Source organism: Schistocerca americana, chromosome 1, assembly GCF_021461395.2.
Source record: "Schistocerca americana isolate TAMUIC-IGC-003095 chromosome 1, iqSchAmer2.1, whole genome shotgun sequence".
Lineage (NCBI taxonomy): Eukaryota > Metazoa > Arthropoda > Insecta > Orthoptera > Acrididae > Schistocerca > Schistocerca americana.
The window spans coordinates 690,011,816-690,031,625 of NC_060119.1; the positions used below are offsets into that span (position 1 = coordinate 690,011,816).

The 19,810-nt window shown below is 35.7% G+C and overlaps 1 protein-coding gene across 6 annotated transcripts in view; it reads left to right on the forward strand.

The window, feature by feature from the left end:
• Positions 1 to 19,810, forward strand: part of LOC124609172 — a 754,237-nt gene that overhangs the window by 655,413 nt on the left and 79,014 nt on the right. For 3 of the 6 annotated variants that reach the window (XM_047140049.1, XM_047140055.1, XM_047140054.1), the window contains 3 exons: positions 4,053 to 4,183; positions 9,165 to 9,299; positions 16,905 to 17,024. In XM_047140049.1, coding sequence (XP_046996005.1) covers positions 4,053 to 4,183; positions 9,165 to 9,299; positions 16,905 to 17,024 — 386 coding nt within the window. Of the gene's footprint in view, positions 1 to 4,052; positions 4,184 to 9,164; positions 9,300 to 16,540; positions 16,634 to 16,904; positions 17,025 to 19,810 lie in introns of all 6 variants that reach the window. The other 3 variants (XM_047140052.1, XM_047140051.1, XM_047140053.1) reach the window with 3 other exon arrangements.

Sequence of the window (19,810 nt, forward strand, 5' to 3'; positions counted from 1 at the left end):
GTGTCAAAAGCCTTCTGGAAATATAAAAATATGGAATCATATCTAAAAAACAAAGATGATGTGACTTACCAAATGAAAGTGCTGGCAGGTCGACAGACACACAAACAAACACAAACATACACACAAAATTCAAGCTTTCACAACAAACTGTTGCCTCATCAGGAAAGAGGGAAGGAGAGGGAAAGACGAAAGGATGTGGGTTTTAAGGGAGAGGATAAGGAGTCATTCCAATCTCGGGAGCGGAAAGACTTACCTTAGGGGGAAAAAAGGACGGGTATACACTCGCGCACACACACACATATCCATGCACACATATACAGACACAAGCAGACATATTTGAAGACAAAGAGTTTTTAGATATATTTTTCCTACGTGGAATGTTTCCCTCTATTATAAAAATATGGAATCAGTTTGACATCCCCTATCAATAGCACTCATTACTTCATGAGAATAAAGAGCTAGTTGTGTTTCACAAGAACTATATTTTCTGAATCCGTTTTGGCTATTTTTCAATTGATCGTTTTATTTGTAGGTAACTCTGAATTCATAATGATTGAGCACAGTGTATGTTCTATAATCCTACAGCAAATTGACATTATTGATACAGGTCTGTAATTCAGTGGATTATTCCTATTTCCCTTCTTGGTTATAGGTGTGACTTGTGAAGCTTTCCAGTCTTAGGGCACAGATCTTGCTATGAGCAAGTGGTTGTATATGATCGCAAAGTATGGTGCTATTGTATCAACATAGTATGAAGATGTATAGTCTAGACTGGAGGCCTTACCTTTCTTAATTGTTTTGCATTGCTTCACTACACTGAGGATATCTGCTTCTAAGTTACTCATGTTGCCAAATGTTCTTGATTAGAATTCTGGAATATTTACTTCGTCTTCTTTTGTGAAGGAATTTCAGAAAACTGTTTTAGGGGTGCTGTCATCAATAACATCACCATCATTATTGGGCAGTGAAGGTACTGAACGCATCTCCTGGTGTACTTTACATACAACATGAAAAATTTGAATATTTTACTTGAAAAGTGTATCAACTGCTCCTATATGAATTTGTTCCTGAATATTTCATTAAGCAGATCTCCTAACAAGCAAGTTACATCTCAGCCTAAACCACATTCAAGTGAATGTCAGGATCATCTCCTTAGCCATACCACACCATTTGTACATCTACATCTTTATGTACCTCTACATCCATGCTTGGCAAACCACTGTAAAGTGCATGGCAGAGGATACAGCCCATTGTACCAGATATTAGGACATTCTCCTGTTTCCTTCATATTTGGAGTACAGGAATAACTACTTCTTAGAAACCATACACAGGGGATTGTAATATATTCATAGATTCATCGCTTAAAGTTGGTTCTAGAAACCATCTAGTTGAGTCTTCATGGATAGTTCATGTCTATCTTCAAGTGTATGCCAGTTCCATTCTTCAACATCTTTATAACTCTCTTCCAAGGGTCAAGGAAACCTGTGACCATTCATCCTGCCCTTCTTTGTACTCTTTCTATATCCCCTGTTAGTCCTATTTGGTACAGGTCCCACACACTTGAGCAATATTTTAGGATGGATCACAGGAGTGTTTTTCAATCAGTCTCTTTGGTAAACTGTTTGTATTTCCATGGTATTCTACCAATGAACAGCAGTCTTCCACTTGCAGTACATACAGCTGAGTCTATTTGATTGCTCCATTTCATATCCCAACAAATTGTTACACTCAAGTATTATAAATTAATTGATTCCAGCTGTCACTCATTGATAAAGTTCACAATTTTTCATTTTTGAACGTTTGAAGCAAATTGCCAATTTTTGCACCACTTGGAAATCTTATCAAATATAACTGAATATTTGTGCATCTTCTTTCACATACTACTTTGTTATAAATAACTGCATCATCAGTAAAAAGTCTCAGGAGACTCTTAATATTGTCCACAAGGTCATTAATATGCAAGATGGCCAGCAAGGGTCCTCACACACTTTCCTGAGGCATGCCTGAAGCTGGTTCCACACCTGTCAGCAACTCTCTGTCCAAGTTAACTTGTTGCAGCCCTCTTACCAAAAAATCCTCAATCCAGTCACAACTTTCACTTGAAACCCCATATGATCATACTTTTGATAATAAGCATACATTTGGTATGAAGTGTATTGCTTTGTACACCCATCCTTGTCCAGTCTGAGCAAAAGCTCCATTCATTTATTCACTGTGTTCTGTAGATCTCATATAGCAGAACCCTTAGAAATGGGGAATGAGTTAAGGTAAGTATCAAGAAAGGACAAACATAGAACAGAAAGTTACTCCATATACATATTAACCATAATCTTTCACTATACAGTTTAATGCCAGTCATACTTATGTCAGCTAAATTTATTCAAATAAAAAGTGCTTCTTTTCAAAAGGCTGCTGCTCCTAATTTACTTTAAATAGTTACTGTTTGTTTCATATTGGTTGGTTAATATTGCAATGGTATTTTTTAAAGAAAATAGTTATCTAAATCTGCAAAAACTGATTCATGTTTACAGTACATTACTATTTGTCATGTAATTTTACAATCAACTTTGCTTTTTTGCCATGTAGTTAACAGAACTTTATTCTTTAAATATTGGTATTCAGATAATTTGTAGAAAGAGTGGATAATAAAGCATGCTTCTAATTTTCTTTTGGACTAATTATTATTCTCAATTTCTTGCTTTATGTTAAACACAAACTCGTTGAATTACTTTGCATCAGAGTACATAACTCACTCTGAGCCATAGATGTGGAGACAAAGGCTATGTGAAAATTATTTCTCTATATTGTGTTGCGATTATGTAGATCACTGTTCAGCTGATAGTGATTTTGATTGTCAGCAACAAAAATGATTACTGATTTAGTATAACATAAAAAAATATTGTACATAGAATAAAAACCATAACATTTTAAGGCGACAAAACGAGCTGCAGGTTCTTACCACATGTAGCAAAATTCCACAGACTGCCAGTAGACAAATTTAACAGTTAAAAAAGAAACGGAACTCTGTTAGTTCTCTCTTCAGGTGAGTTTTAGAAGGTAAAAGAAGTAGTTGCTGTAATATAACAAGTATATAATATCTATATTATGTGTGGTGAAGCATATGACATGTGAAGGCTGTGCACTGGACTAAATTTGGATCATAATGTGACACATCAGACCCCACATTAAAAGGGACCCAGCTATGGGTGGAAGCAAAGACATATTGTCTTCCCAGAAGGTGTGGGTCCCTCTCTATCTAGGGTTTGAATGATCTGTTCCTTCTTTCCAAACATCTCCAACTATCCCTCTATCCTCTTTGAGGAAGGAAGTAGCAGATCAGAAAGTTAGGTATGAGTTTTCCTACTTTTAAAAGTGCCTGTAAGTGGTATTTGGAATTTTGCCTTGTGGATATACAGTCAATGTTATCTTCTTACCTGAAATACTCTGTGTGACTAGATAATTTAAATAAATGTTGTGTATTAATAACTCTGTCAACAGTTACAATATCTGATTTCTACTGATTCTCCCTCCAACGCGTGTAATTTCCAAATCTGTGAAGAATGTAGAAACTATTTTAACAGCACAAGAAATGAAGTTGCTACACTGATCTGTTGTGTGTAATTTTCAACTTTGACTGATAAATATTAGCGAAGTAAAACTAGAATTTCTGACAGAAAATTTCAACTTGTTTCATACAGATACCCCTAGTAGAACAAAAAGACAAAGTAGAAATGTTCTTAGCAAACTCATAAAAAAAAACTTTCTTAACAACTGAGCCACTAAATCTTTTTAGAGTCATGCTCTCATTTGTGATATATTTCTCACTATTTTACAAAGAATTTGTAGCAAACTTTTGTTTCCTATTATTGCCACTCACCTACAGAGACCATTTAGGTGCAGAATTTCAAGCTGATATTTATTTTCATCTGTGCCATACTAATTTCATACTTCCATTTTTAGCTTAGTAATCACATCCTGTGTGTTAATTTTTGATATCTAACCTCACCAGTTTTGAAAATTAACAAACTTACATGTAGTTTATGTTCCTTCAGTACGGCTGAGCACAATCCTAGGCAGTTACAACAGCAGCAGAGCTGGGGCCCTCCTGGTGCAAATGGGGCTCCAATTCAGTCTCGATCATTCAGAGTGCTGCAAAAAATAACAGATACTGACAATACTGATGGTAAGTGATCTATGTGTATAGAAATGGTGTAGAGTGGAAAATAACATCATGTGATGTCTCCAGTAGCATGAATTGTTATGAGAGAAATTTTTAAGTTAAAATTATAAATGAAAAGAGGTAGTTGCTGTAATATAACAAGTATATAATATCTATATTATGTGTGGTGAAGCATATGACATGTGAGGGCTGTGCACTGGACTAAATTTGGATCATAATGTGACACATCATTTTCATCTCTCAATAATGTTCAAGTATGGCATATTTGAAGAGATCATTTTTATTTTTCAAGATGTTGGATAATTTTCTAATGGATAGTTCAAAATTTATTTTGGCATACTTAAAATTAAATTTTCCAAAGAAAAACTTACAGATTACCTGCTAACATACCAGCCTCTGCAAATTTTTTAATATTTTTGTTAATGTAGCTACCGCTCTACACCTGTTCTTGATTATATTAACAACATGGGATTTATCTTTGTACATTTTCTCTTGTAACGAATATTGCAGTAAGAATAAGGCAGCATGTTTTATAGTCATAATGACAAAGCATTGTTCCAGATTAATCTGTTGACAATATAGACATGCTGAAATCACTGAAAATATTCCAAATTAATCTACTGACAACATAGACATATTGAAATTACTGCATCTGAGCACTGTTGCAAATTGCTTGCTGCAGTTGGTTTAAATTATCTGTGTATGCAGTTCCACACTTGCTGCAAATGGTTGTGTTGAATTTCTTCATGAATTTGTAACTGAAGTATTTCAAAGTGTTCCATGTATGTAGTATTCCGTATAGTAGTAGTATATGTAGTATTTCATATACGTAATTCCATGGCTCTCCAGCTGCACCTGACAGTGTAAGCATTTGCTAAATATAAATGGGAACCAGATATACATCCTAAACCAGGCTATCCCTGGGAATTGTGTCGGGATATAAATTGTGACTTCACCCTCTTTGAATGTACAGAACTCGAAATTATAATAAAGTATGTATGATAGGAATTAAAAAGACTTCCTTTTTTCAATTTTGGTTTTTACAGTTTTTTTAAAAAAACTTTTTGTGCAAGATACAATTACAGAACTGGAGAATACACACTGTTTTTCATTTTTTGGATATTCTGTGGTAAGAGTATGAACTGATTCTCTGAACTACTGCTTCATGAAAGATCAACATACAATTGACCATGGGAGAAACAATCGGACTGTAAATGAGTTCCGATATATTTGAGTGTCTGACTTTGAACCTTGGTTTTTTTTTTTTATTGGAAATAAAACCTTGATTGGGAATGCCAATTACTTAAAATGAATTGGTAAATTAGTTGGGATAAGTTCTTTATTTTTTCGGATTTTCTGAGTTAGCAGTCTTATAACTGCTTTGATGTGGGCTGCCACAAATTCCGTTCCTGTGTCAACCTCCTCATCTCAGAGCAGCACTTGCCACCTACATTCTCAAGCATTTGTTGTTGTATTCCAATTTCTGTCTTCCTCTATATTTTTTACCCTCTACAGTTCCCTCTTGTACCATCAAGTTTATTCCCTGATGTCTTAGGACATGTTCTATCGTCCTGTCCCTTCTTCTTGTCAGAGTATTTCCTTACCTTCCTCTCTTCACTGAGTCTTTACCTTACAGTCCATCTAATACCAACATTCTTCTGTAGCATCACATCTCAAATTCTTCAGTTTGCTTGTGTTCCAGTTTCCCCACAATCCATGCATGATTCACTACCATACAATCGTGTGCTTCAGATATGCATTCTCAGATACATGGGGCATTCAGTAAGTAATGCAATACATTCTTTTTATGAAAGCAGGTTGGTTTTATTCAGGATTCCAACATACCATATTATTCACCATATTTTTGCAACATAATCTCCATTCAATGTGATGGCCTTCCACCACATTACTGGGTGGGTTTGTACGCCTGCATGGTACCACTCTACTTGTTGAAGTCAGAGCCAAAATCTTGCTGCATCAATAACCTCCCCAGCATCCATGTACTGCTTCCTGTAGAGTGCATCCTTCATTGGGCCAAACAGATGGAAGTCTTCTGTTAGGCATTGAGGAACCCAGCAGGCACACACCTTTGAATGCCCCAATTGGTGGATGAGTGTGTCAGCACCATCAACAGGGACATCCAGTTGAACAGGGAGGTGTGTGACTGTGGGCCATCAGTCACCTTGAATGAGAGTATCTGCATGTTCCAGCTCTGCAGGAGCCACAGCTGTGTGCAGCCAGCTGGCACAATGGAGATTCCACAGGTTTGCGCAACCTAGTTGTGATGATGACAGATGCCTCACCCAAGAACTTACTGTGCTTTTGTTCACTGCCACGTCCCGGTAAACATTCTGCAAGCACCTTTGAATATCTATGATGTTCTTTTTTTCTCCCAAAAGAAACTCAATGACAGCTCTCTGCTTGAAATGCACCTCCGTTACAGATGCCAGTTTTGAGGCTACATTTAGCAGTGCCACCTATTGGAACTTTGTGAAACTAAAGAGGCTGAAGTGGGAATATTCCATGGTGTCCCACAACAATTTCCATAGCTTTAAACTAAAATTGGATGAGAAAAACATGTGTTGCGTTGCTTATCAATATCCCTCATATTTCTTCCTCAAACTGAAGCCCTGTGTTTGATATTAGTAGATTTCTCTTGGCCATGAATGCCATTTTTCTTGGGCTTTTATGGTCATTGTATATTATTTGTCATGGGTTATTTTGTTTCCAAGGCAGCAGAATTCCTTAATTTTTTTCTACTTTGTGATCACCAATTTTAACAATAAGTTACTCACAATTCTCATACCTTCTACTTCTCATCACTTTTGTCTTTCTTCAGTTTACTCTCAGTCTGTATTATGTGCTCATTAGACTGTCATTCCTTTCAATAGATCCATTAATTCTTCTTCACCTCCAATGAGGATAGTGAATCATTGATATCCTCTCATCCCAAATTTTAGTCCTGATTTTTCCTTTTATTTCTTTTGTTGGTCTTTTGATATACAGATTGAACAGTAGGAATGAAAGACTGCAGCCCTGTCTTACATTCTGTGTGGTGGAAAGCCAGCTGGATTCTGTGTCAGTGAATTTAAGACATTTTTGTTGTACTGAACTCCATGTTCAGTGGTGACCATGGTATTGATTTATTGGTATTCCTTATGTGTTTCTACAATTTTTTCCAAAATAATATTGTTTATTTCAGAAGCATTACAGAATTTTGGTCGATGCAGGTTGCATAGTGATATTCTAGTCATAATATGGTAAGCCATAAATGGAAATTTCCTAATATACAGTTTTTCTGTTAACAGCTGTGAGGAAGGAAAAAACAGTACATTGTGTGGAGAAACAGAACATATGGGAAGACAACTTGTTTAAATATCCTGCTATCATAGTTGAAACTGCCTGCAAGAAAGAAAATGAAAGCACACCTGTTCACAGCACAGCATTTTCTTTCTTACAGTTAGATTTAACTGAAAACTTGTATATTGTTGTTTAAAACAAACCTATGCTTGTCAGAACATACACATTTCAATGTACTATCTTGAAACTTCCTGGCAGATTAAAACTGTGTGCCAAACTGAGATACGAACTTAAGACATGTGCCTTTCATGGACAAGTGCTCTACAAACTGAGCTATCTACGCAAGACTCATCGCCAACCCTCAGAGCATTACTTCCAGATGTACCTCATCTACTACCTTTGAAACTTCACAGCAGTTCTCCTGCATACCTTGCAGAATTAGCAGTCCTAGAAAGGATATCATGGAGACATGACTTAGCCATAGCCTCAGGGATTGTTTTCAGAATTCAGTCTGGATGCACTGTCTCATTAAAGATATCTGGGGATGATATACAATATTGGCCAAAATGCATTTTATGCCATTGAGAAATTCCTTCATTGTGTGAAGGAAGGCCTTATATTCTGACTCTTATCTTGCTGTGAATTTGTATGCTAACTAACATGTCTATATTGTTACCCCTTTTACTGTATTTTATGGTTATCTGGCTTAGACTGAGTGTTGTCTTTAGTATTATGTTATCTAGTTTACATTGTTTTCCTTAGAACTGATATTCTTTACTGTGTACAAACAATAACAACATTGATAGCATGTAAAATGCTTGAAGATGAATGAATACATTAAAAACAGCCAACAAGTGGTGAGATTCAGTTAATTGGAAGGACTATTGGAAAATGGAATTTCTCTTTGAAAGAGAGAGTTTTTTTATGTGCTTGTACAATACATAGTAGAATATTTCTCAGTTACATGGAATTCAGTCCACACTGGACTAAAATAAATAGTTTTTTCAAAATTGTATTACGTGTAACTGCAGTCTTATTTGGTACATGAAAGACTCAAACAGAAATGTTTGAAACTCTTAAAGCAACAATGTTTGTGATAAAAGAGCATAGTCTGCATTTTTATCTCTTGATATTGTTGTTTGGGAAAAGGTCATGTGCTGAAGGAAGATAATGAATACTTCAAGAAATGGGTTAACGAAATTTCAAGAACTAGTTTTCAGTGATGACTCCAAGAATATTTATAGTATATCAGATTACACTTTGGTGATCATAAGGATAAGACAAGATATCATACAGGGGAATCTGAGCAGTCATTTTTCCTGTGCTGTATTCATTAATGGCAAAGAAAGATTAATTATTGCTATACATACACACCCTCTCCGAAACACTGAACAAGGAACATCAGGGTGCATGTATCTATAGATTAGTAGAGAATTTCAGACATTTAAAACCAGTTTGTTGAACTTTACACTGACTGATGTTCATTAAGATTAAAACATTTATTAATCAGAAACATTTATACACTTTTTTATTGCAAACTGAAAATATCTAACTAACACTTACAGATTGAAGTTTAATACACAGCTGCTAATAAATACTTGAAAATCTTCCACATGTATGTTAATGTGTGGATTTCATTATAATAGAAATTTGTAAATAACACATATCACATTGAATTTTTCAGCAGGCAATGAGAATAGTCAGCATATGGAGTATCCTTATGGCAATCAGTCAACACAAGGCGTGCCAGTGCAGCAACTGAGAAAACTTCAGCTGAGTGAGGATGATCGTGCACTTATGAACAGATTCAAAGCTCAGGGTAAGAGTTAGAAACATTCTCAATTGTTTATATAATATAATTGCCATCAAATACTCAGTAATTTGGAATATAGTAACTGTTCTGCTATTGAACAAGAATAAATATCAGTGAAGAACCAACAGCATATAAAATGAATATTGATTTACACACAAACTAAAACAAAATTTTTCCTTCAAAGGCTGAGGTTAGAGGCAAGGAGGAACACAAAGCTCAATGCAAATTCAGGATATATGGTCAAGCCAAACAAGAAATGTTAACAAAAACATACAAAACATGCCGGCCGCAGTGGCCGAGCGGTTCTAGGCGCTACAGTCTGGAATTGCGCGACAACTCCGGTCGCAGGTTCGAATCCTGCCTCAGGCATGGATGTGTGTGATGTCCTTAGATTAGTTAGGTTTAAGTAGTTCTAAGTTCTAGGGGACTGACAACCTCAGAAGTTAAGTCCCATGGTGCTCAGAGCCATTTTGAACCATACAAAACATGAGCCACTGGAGAAAAAAGTTATACATTGAACTAAACTACATAAGAAATTAACAGGGTGTTACAGCTTATACTTGAAGGGCAGCAAGTGGCAGAAGCAGATTGAAAAGTGGAGTGTCTTCACAACAAATGCTTTACTTGAAGGAAGAGACTCATGCTTAACAGAGAGGAAAGACAGGCCGAGAAAAAGAGGAAGTAAATAGTGAGAAGAGAGAGACAATAAATGGGACTAGCATAATGAGAGAGCAATTAACGAAAATGACTTCATCTCCCTGTCCATGACAAACTGTCTTTCGTCTGTTCTGACAAAGAGAGAAAGGGAGAGCAGATATGGAGAAAGAGTAAAGGGAGAGGAGACTGACTAGGGAGAAAAGAATCATAAATAAGATATGGAGAGTTGTTTGTTTGTACCAGTATGTGCTATACAAAATAACTGAAATTTGTTAATAGTTCAACAATTTGGATATTAATGGCATGCAGTCTTTGAGATTTTTTAACTAGGAAGAATTTGACAAAAAATAGATGACGTATACTGATTGGAGAAACTACATGGGGACAAAATAGTGGAAGCGATCTAAACATGCTGTTTGATTTGACAGTACATTTGTATTTGTAAATATGCTATAAATTTAGCAATTAATCATGCATTTCACATTAATAGCTATATTTGATTCTGAGTAGAGACTTAAAATCATTTATTTCACTTGCAACATAATTGTTATTGGTCTCATACATATCAAGATTGTAGCATTTAATAATTCCTCTTCAAAAACAGGACAACAGAACTTCTCATAACAAAAGGCAAAGGAGAGGTGGCTGTTGGATGTGAAATAATGAGAATTTTGAAAAGAAAGTTTGATGGAAAGTAATTAAGCAGGAATCATTCAGAGTGTTGGCATTTGTACTGAAGTGTGACAGTGAGGAAGAAATGAAGATTAAATTTAAAATACTTTCAACTTTAAGCTTATTAGAGAGGGCAGTAACTGTAAATTTTAGTAATTGTTTATTTCTCTCTGTGCCTTATGCCTGTTGTCATGAGGGTTTCAAACATCTTGACTTCCTTCTGGCCAAAAGCTTACGTGTTTAGTAGACCACCTTTTGGTCAAAGGCTTATGTGCTTAGTAGTCTTTTTGTTGTGCCTGTCTGCGACTCAGCATGACTGCTGTATGACGAGTAGCAATCTGTCTTTTTCATAATATTGGTATTTCACTTTGCATTCTTCAAATGTTTACTGAGGTCCACAAATAGAATGGAAGTCTCCTGCTTTTACATTATGCTTCCTTTTATTACTAAGTACAAGATTAGATATGCTTCATTGGTATGTTTACCTTTTATAGAGTCAGAATGTTTGTCATTCAGTACTTCTCCAATTTTTCTTAAGTTTTCTGTGTAATATTTTCACCTTCACTGGTAGTTTGATGATAATGGTTTGCTTGAAACTTGATGGTATGTGTCTGCTTTCACATATTCTGGTCATCACATGTAGTAATCTAGTTATTATATCTCTGACTGACTATAATACCTATGGTAGTTTGTTGTTGTCCCCTGCTGATTTATTTGTGTTCAGATATGTAGTGTTCTGTCACACTATGGACCAGGTGCAGCTCTTAGTTAAAGAATCTGAGTGATTATCAATAATTTATAACAGAATTTAAATTATCAGGCTGCATTTTGCACGTTTCCCCATTTAGATTTTAAAAATAACCACCATAATTTTTTGAATTGTTGATATCAAATAATGGGATCAAACATATAGTAACTGGTCTTACAGCTGCACCTTGTAATATTGGTTAGCTCTGTGTTGTAGACTTCAGGGGCATGGCTGTTATGTAGTATAGCTCTTATGGGACCCCAGCGTATCTGTCCTACCAACTTCCACATGATTTTCTTGTTCCACTGCTTACATCAAAATGGAATGAATAAAGTGGCTGAAACTTCTGTATTGGATTCCTATCTCTTTGTATCTCATCTTTATACCTCAATTATGCTTTGTGTCATCATTGATCAATGTTTAGTATTAATGTTTTGATAGTGTTTCAGATAGTTTTGTTCTTTCTGGCATTGGCAGTTCCACCTGCTGTAGGAATAAGTTTGTAAATGTCGTATAGAATGTGCTATAATATGGTAATACAAGTGTCACCACCTAAGCAAGATTTTCACAAATATATAGAAGAAATAAGCATGCAAAAAGTCTCCTGTTACTTCGTTTCCTTGCTTGCTGATTGTGTTTGTGGGATAAAGTGCATTATTAGCAAACTTCTTTTTGAGAGTGTATTGTGCTTGAGTCCCAGTGGGTTTAATTTCCTTGTGAATAATTGCAGCATACTGTAAGTCTGAAAACAGCACAATATGAATTCAGTGTGCAGTTTATTAGGTGTACACCCAGGCAAGGATGTATATACACAATTTTAATAGAGCAATGTCCAATGCAGCTGAGTGGTTGTGTGTTTGGGAAGTGAGAAATGCATTTTCCCATGTCACTTATCTTGTTAGAAATTTTAGTGATAGTGCTTGGACTGAGAATGGAAATTTTACACAATGGGAAGAAAAGAAAGAAAGAAAGAAAAACATAATTTGAGGAAACAACATTAAAATTGCATTATGAAATTTTCATTGTGGAAAAAGTGTGCCAAGTAGATAGTGCTTACTTGCTTAATATACAGACAAGGAAAATATGTCAAAAAATCTGCATGTACTGGGAAAAATGTTTTAAATTTTGTGGTAAATCCAAGTTTGGCTTAAGGGGCCATGATGAAACAGAAAATTCCAAGAATCCAGAAATGTAAAAACTGGATAGTATATTGAAGCAACACACTGAAAAATCAGAAACTCATGTTTTCCTATGTCTGTCCAAAATAATTCAAAATGAACTGCTGTAATCAGTTTATGAGGTATGCCTTAATCTTATCAGGAGTGAACAAATTTTCACAATCAAAGTTAATGAAACCACAGCCTGTGCAAATTTATCACAGCTGGCCCTAATAATTTGATATAAGATACTGGGGAATATAAATGAAAGATTCCCACCAGATGGTGGAGCTGTAGCTCTTCTCAGCAGGTAAATGAGGCACCAGAAAAAACATTATAGGTTAGTGTTACGATGGTCCTCCTGATATGAGTGACCACAAAAGTGGAATTCCGACTAGGATTAAAGATGTATATGAAAAAGCTCACTTTATTCACACGTCATTCAAATTTAAGAATTGAACATTATGTGATAGGCAGTAAGCAAGTATGCTTTTTCGCTTACGTGTAAGGAATTTCTACCCTTTTATCCAGTCTCCTAGATGCACAGCTGTTCTTGATAAAATAATGAAGAAACATATTCCTACCTGTCCTCAGTCCATCACATGGAATTTCAAATCACAGATTGTAACTGCTGCATACAAATACCAAAACAAAATTGTTAAGTGCAGGGAACAAATTACTGACAACTGTGAAAATGGTTACATGTCAATAAACAAAACTAAGGAACTGAAGGGTTTTCTTCAAGACAAATATTTCCTCTTCTGGTTACATTTTTTAAATAAAGTCATACCTCATTGTGACATTTTGTTCGATGAACTGCAGCAAAGGAATACTGATGCAGTGAAAACTACTGAATATGTATTTCACTTTGCAGCAAGTATCCAACATGTTATGTTAGGACCTCACTTGACATTGACCATCAATGGGAGCAATAAGAACCAATTTTTCACAGAATCAAGAAAGATGTGTGCCTGAGACACCTTTGGCTGCATCATGACTCAGATCAGTGATTGATTCAATTTTAATGGTCACCTGTCAACTGCACAGCTGTTTGAACTGATATGGTTTCAAAATATCATTTCTTTTCCTAAAAAAGAACTTAAAGCATTTGTTAATTTGTTTTAATTATAGCCTTCAGACTTATGTCATGAATTGAATATGTTGCACAGACAATAGGATTCATGAAAGCACCAGGTGACCTTAATGAATTTCTTTATGAAAAAAACTTGGTAAAAACTTTTCCTGAAAGTGTTAACCTGCTACCGATAATAGTGATCATCACAGTGATGACTAGAGAGGCAGAATACTGCTTCTCAGGGGATGCTATAACTGGTGAAAACAGTCATGCGAAATACTATTAATAATGGCAGAGTTTGTATGCTCATGATGTGCTCTCTTGAAAAAGAACTGTTAACTCATCCAAATTTCAATGAAATGGTCGTAGCCCATTTTGCTGTGCACATGAGGAGACAAGTTCTTTTCACCTATGAATAAGTGAATTAAGGTAAGTAAAACATGGATTATTAGGTGATAGGAAGCAATTTCCCTTTGTAACTACCTAAGAAGGGCGGTTAACACGTTTTCCCAGCAACATCACATTTTCCAGCACTTTACCACAACAAACCATATTAAAAATCTGCATTTTGGTGACATCTTTAATGTTGTGTATTGCATTAACTGGCAACGACTTTGCCGCAGTGGATGCACCGGTTCCCGTGAGATCACCAGAGTTAAGCACTGGATGGGTGACCATCCAGCCGCTTTGCGCTGTTGCCATTTTTCGGGGTGCACTCAGCCTTGTGATGCCAATTGAGCAGCTACTCGACCGAATAGTAGCGGCTCCAGTCAAAGAAAGCCATCATAACAACCGGGAGAGCGGTGTGCTGACCACATGCCCCTCCTATCTGCATCGTCAACTGAGGATGACACGGTGGTCAGATGGTCCCGATGGGCCACTTGTGGCTTGAAGACGGAGTGCTTTATTGCATAAATCATTCACATATTTTCATAATATACACATGTAAATATAATAACCAACAAATACAGTAATGTCTGTTAGTTCCTCTAACAGTTAAATCAGCATGGCAGTTGCTCAGATTGTATCTATCATCAAATCACAGAACAAGACCCATGACCTCATGCGAACATCTTTGTTTAATCTTGCAACATACAAAACATTAAATATCTCAAATTTAGAATTGAAAATATGAAAAATATTAAGCATACAGTGAAGCTAACATTCATTGCATTGAAGCTATCTCCAAAATGTGTCTTTTAGTATGATTTGTTGTGATAAAGTGTCTGACTGATCTGTAGCATAGACAGAGGCCTAAGTTAGTACCGAATGTTAAATGTCACAGCCTTCCCCAGTATGGAAACCTAAAGCTGTGCCTGTGCAGCATAAATACAGAGTCAGTTAATTCTTCCATAAAACTTTCTATCTAACTTCTCTCACACAACTGTACAGTTATTCTCCACTGTGCATACATTCAATGTAATCTTGCCACTTATCTGACATTTTTTCTATACCTGTCAAGGATATGACCGAGTCAGTCATATACTGCAATAAAATAAATTGTTAAATAACTGTTGGTGCTTCATTCGTCATGACACATAGGCTGTATTACTGCGATTGAATTCATGACTTTGTATAAGCTGACTAACATTTCCACAGGTGTTATGTTAAGCTATTGGTTGATTCAAAGTTATTATGAGTACATGTTGGGTTCATCAGCTAATAACTGCTTTCAAAGGTTTTAGAACAAACAGAAAATCCTTACTTTTTTATTGTCTTGGCAAATATCTTAAAAGGAAAATGTAATATTTCAAACTCTATTGTTGTAGAATATGTGTTAGACTTCACATGATACCCTATCAACCAGTAAGATCCAGTACAATTATGTTTCTGACTTTTCTAAATAAATTAACAAACAGCAAATTTATTAGTGCTTTATTGATATAGTAAGAAAATTTATAGCAAAACGTTAATAATTTAGAAGTAAAGAACACCACTCACCAGACAGCAGGAACATTGAGTTATTGACAGTCATGCTCCAAAGAGAATGAAAACTTGTTAGATAGTGGAAGAAATCCTTTGATGGGTTAGGGTACAAATACACAAGCATGGGCATGCAAGGGGGTGCCTCCCCTCTTCCCCTTAATCCACACACACAAACACGCATGTGCCCCTACATTGTGCCGGCACCATACACAGAATTGTATGCCGAGACAGCTCAGTGTAGGGGCAGAGGTGTAGTGTGTACACATGGTCTGTGTGTGTGTGTGTGTGTGTGTGTGTGTGTGTGTGTGTGAATGCTAGGTTGTCAAATGATTTCTTCTGAAAACTAGCAATTTTCCAATCTGTTCTGTGTGAGCCTGTCAGCCTCTCAACACTTTTACAATTTAGTGAATGGTCTCATTTACTCCTAAATTATTTACTTGGTGCTTAATTGTTTTTACAGTGCAGTTTATCTATAATAATGTTGAAGAAATAGCTCATAATGTTGAAGAAATAGCACTTAGATGTAAGAATACTGAACACAAATATATTCATCTTCTCAGCAGCCAAGTATATCAAATATATCAGTATTTTTTATAAATAAGTCAACTGTTCATAGAGAAGACCAATAGGTAAAATATTATATTTGTTTCTAACCTATTACTAAACTTTCCTGCTAATTGTATGTGACAAAAACATGCTCATCTTCCTACTGTCAAAAGTGTCATCATCTTGTTTCAACTTTAATCTTTTATTACTGGTTGAATAAATCGGGACTACTGCTTGCTGAGTCACATTTAGTGTCATAAATAATATAAAAACTAGCTGAAATTTTTATTTTATTGTCAGCTAATGAGAGGACATTTAATGAGATTCTAGTCCAAGTAACTGAAAACTACTCACCTGGATCCTAGCTTTAGAATAACATGAAACTGAAATACTGTGATTACATTTGTAATTTTCTCACTGAGAGTGATATTCAGGTATAGTACTTTCTGTTTTTACTTAATGACAGTTGCAGAAGAAAGCCATTTGTTGGAAGAAGAGAATCCAAGGTACAGAGGTGGTCATATCCCTTCGAGAGTCTTCAAGATGTTGGATGAAAGTGGTATAAAAAATTAAATTTAGTATTAGCTTTCAGGCAGATGAAAACCGGTGATGGATGTAAATATACCTCCTCTTTCAGGACAAGCTTCTGCAGACAGTAGATGGCAGACTTGTTGGTCTTTAACACTGTATTACAATTTATTTATATTGCAGCTAATAGAAGTTTCTTTTGGGGAATGGTTTTTGGTAAACATTTCAGGCTCTTTGCATATTTATACATTATATTTTCATGAGCTACTGCTGAAAACATTTAATTTTGCTGTTTCCTTTAGTGGACGAGGACTCTTTTCTGCACAATGAATCAGATCCCAGATACAGAGGGCCAGCAATTCCCTCACGTGCTTTTCGTATGCTTCAAAGCATGACTGATGGAGCAAGTGGTTCAGACTTTGGTGAGGGGACATGATAGATGGTGTTTGCTGGAAATCCCTGCATGTGTTTTCATAGTTATGAGAGACAAATGTTTCAAGTGTGACATTCCCATGCATGAATCCATGCATAGTAAAAACAAGTAATAAAAAAGTAGTAAAGTGAGATAACGAGAAAGTTGATATGGTAGTATTCTTCTTTCTAATGGAATGTTGGTGCAGTGTGTTAGAGAAAACTATTAAAAATGGAGGGGGCTTAAATAAAATTGTTTCAGAAAACCCTTACCACATGAAAACTCTGCAACAATGAAACCTTGAAATATAATTGTAATGATGCAAATTGTGTAAAAGTTTTGATTTATCTGGAAAACATGAATATGACACAGCACAAAAAATCATTATATAAACACCGTATTTCAGTTGTATCTTAAAATGACAACTGGAAGTCCAGTTCAGAATATTCAGTGGCCAACAGAAAAAATTACGCACCTAGAAGAAACTGTCCAAAACACACACACACACACACACACACACACACACACACACACACACACACACACACACAAACATCTATGGTTGTTATATCAATGGTCAAAATTCCCTTGAACTGAGGGACTATGAGCATATGTTTGCACTGTTGTCACAAGCCAATTATGTGACTAGCCCGACAGTTTTAATAAAGCATGTACAAAGCTTTAAGCAATTAATCAGTATATCAAAAGATCATGGAGAAACCTCATTGATGGGTTACTCAGAACTATGAGCTTCTGTATGGTTTGCTTAAAGACCCAGAGATAAATTGTACAAATGTCATGTATCTCGAATATTCCAGTATCGTGATGGAGTAATGGTGGGTCCATTGTGTATTCCAGGTCACTTACACATGTCATATGGTTCCAATTGATCTGGTTTGATCACCACAAGTGACATTGTCATATTGTGTGGTGACTTATGTACCTAGCTCCAAAATACAGGCATTGAGCCGATTCCAAAGTCCAATGCCAGACTGTAACACTGGTAATTAGCCATAAAAAAGATTACAAGTTCTCTACACATATAGTAGGATGCAGATGGCTGAATTTGGATTGACAATGTGCCACATCATTTTTAGAATTTGTACAGAATTATGGTATTCAGATATGATTGGTTTCAAGATACAAGAAATTTCTTCTTCCAGTACAGTGAAATAATAAATCAACATTAACCCTGACAACATGGCATTGGGATTCATTCAGTATGATTTCAAACCACTATTTGCAGTCATTCAGAGAGCCTCCAAGGCACCAACACAACATGGAAATCCAGCGTCACCATGTTTTCTTTCCAATGCTACATCATACTCACCTTTCAACTAGGCCATTCTTTCTAAAACATCTCCATAGCTTTATAGACTTCTTGCCTTATGTAAAGCATTTTCATAATGTGGCCAATGTTTGAAACACACTGGCAAAATACGTGGCAGATAAATTTATGTGTTATTTCTGAGCCTTCATTGATTTTTGTGATGTCAACATCCAGTTGTATCTGTCAACAGGAAACTAATTGGAGGGGGGGATACAACTTCTATACAGCTCATAGTCTCCAAATGATGTTGATTTGTACTTGCATCCACACTAGAAGGAGTGCTTCACACTAATCACTTGAAACAAATGTAAACCAACATTACCTGTTCCATTTTACTAGAAGGAGTGCTTCACACTAATCACTTGAAACAAATGTAAACCAACATTACCTGTTCCATTTTACTTTTTAGGTGATATTTTTAACAATTTTAATGCAGTCATAAACATCCCATCAGAAGCAGTTTCATTTAAAATTGGCACAGAGCATTTTTGGCAATATATGAAGGCTGATAGCACCAAATGCCTAAGTTATCAAGACTTATAAGCAACTAGTAAAGAAAACACAAGGGTTTCTTTAGTTTTTGAGTCAATCAGTTCTTCCTCAAAGTTGAAAAAGTTGATGGACAAGACATTAATGCTCCTGTTTGAGCATATACTATACCTCTGGGGAAAAAAATAAAGGCAGCATTTGGAGAGCTAACAAAATTTCCCACAGGAAAGCAACAGTGAGAAGGATAGAGAGAGGAGAATGATATAGATAGATGGAGAAGAAATCTGTAGGAAGGAGGGGGCATGGAGAAAGAGAAAGCAGAGAATGTGACACAGTCATAAGAATATTAATGGGGAGGGAGTAATGTAAAACTAATTAGGAAAAGAGAGAAGTTTAATTATGAAAGTAAAAGGGTTATAATTACATTGAAATTAACTGATATTAGAAGTGAAAATTTATGATGAACATTGTCTAATATTTCATTCATTTCTGCTCCCATTCAGTTGTCTTTTACTTAATTTAATCTTTAGGATTCCCTTTACTGTTGGTGTCCCTTCTCATTTCAGTTTCTGTAACTGCTTGTACTTACATATTTTCTGTTTCTATCTTTTCATTTCTTTAATGAGATAAATTTGGAATTTTCATTTTTCCATTATCATTCCTGCTACTTTATTCACTAACTCTGATTCATTATCTTCCATTTCTCTCCAGCATGATAATATCACATCACCAAAGTGAGGTGGGGAAGTGGATGAGATACTATATTTACATTCAGAAGTAGCAGATTTAATTTGCCACTGCTGCCTTCTGCTCTCATCCTTTCCTAATTGAAGCATATAGCCTATCAGGTGTTAGGACATGAAACCATAGTTTCCTTTCCTCCTTTCATTACATAAAAATGCTAAATGCTCTAGTTGACATACAGCAACAAAACAGAGTACATGTTTGTCCTGTCACTTTTTCAGCTTTTGATACAG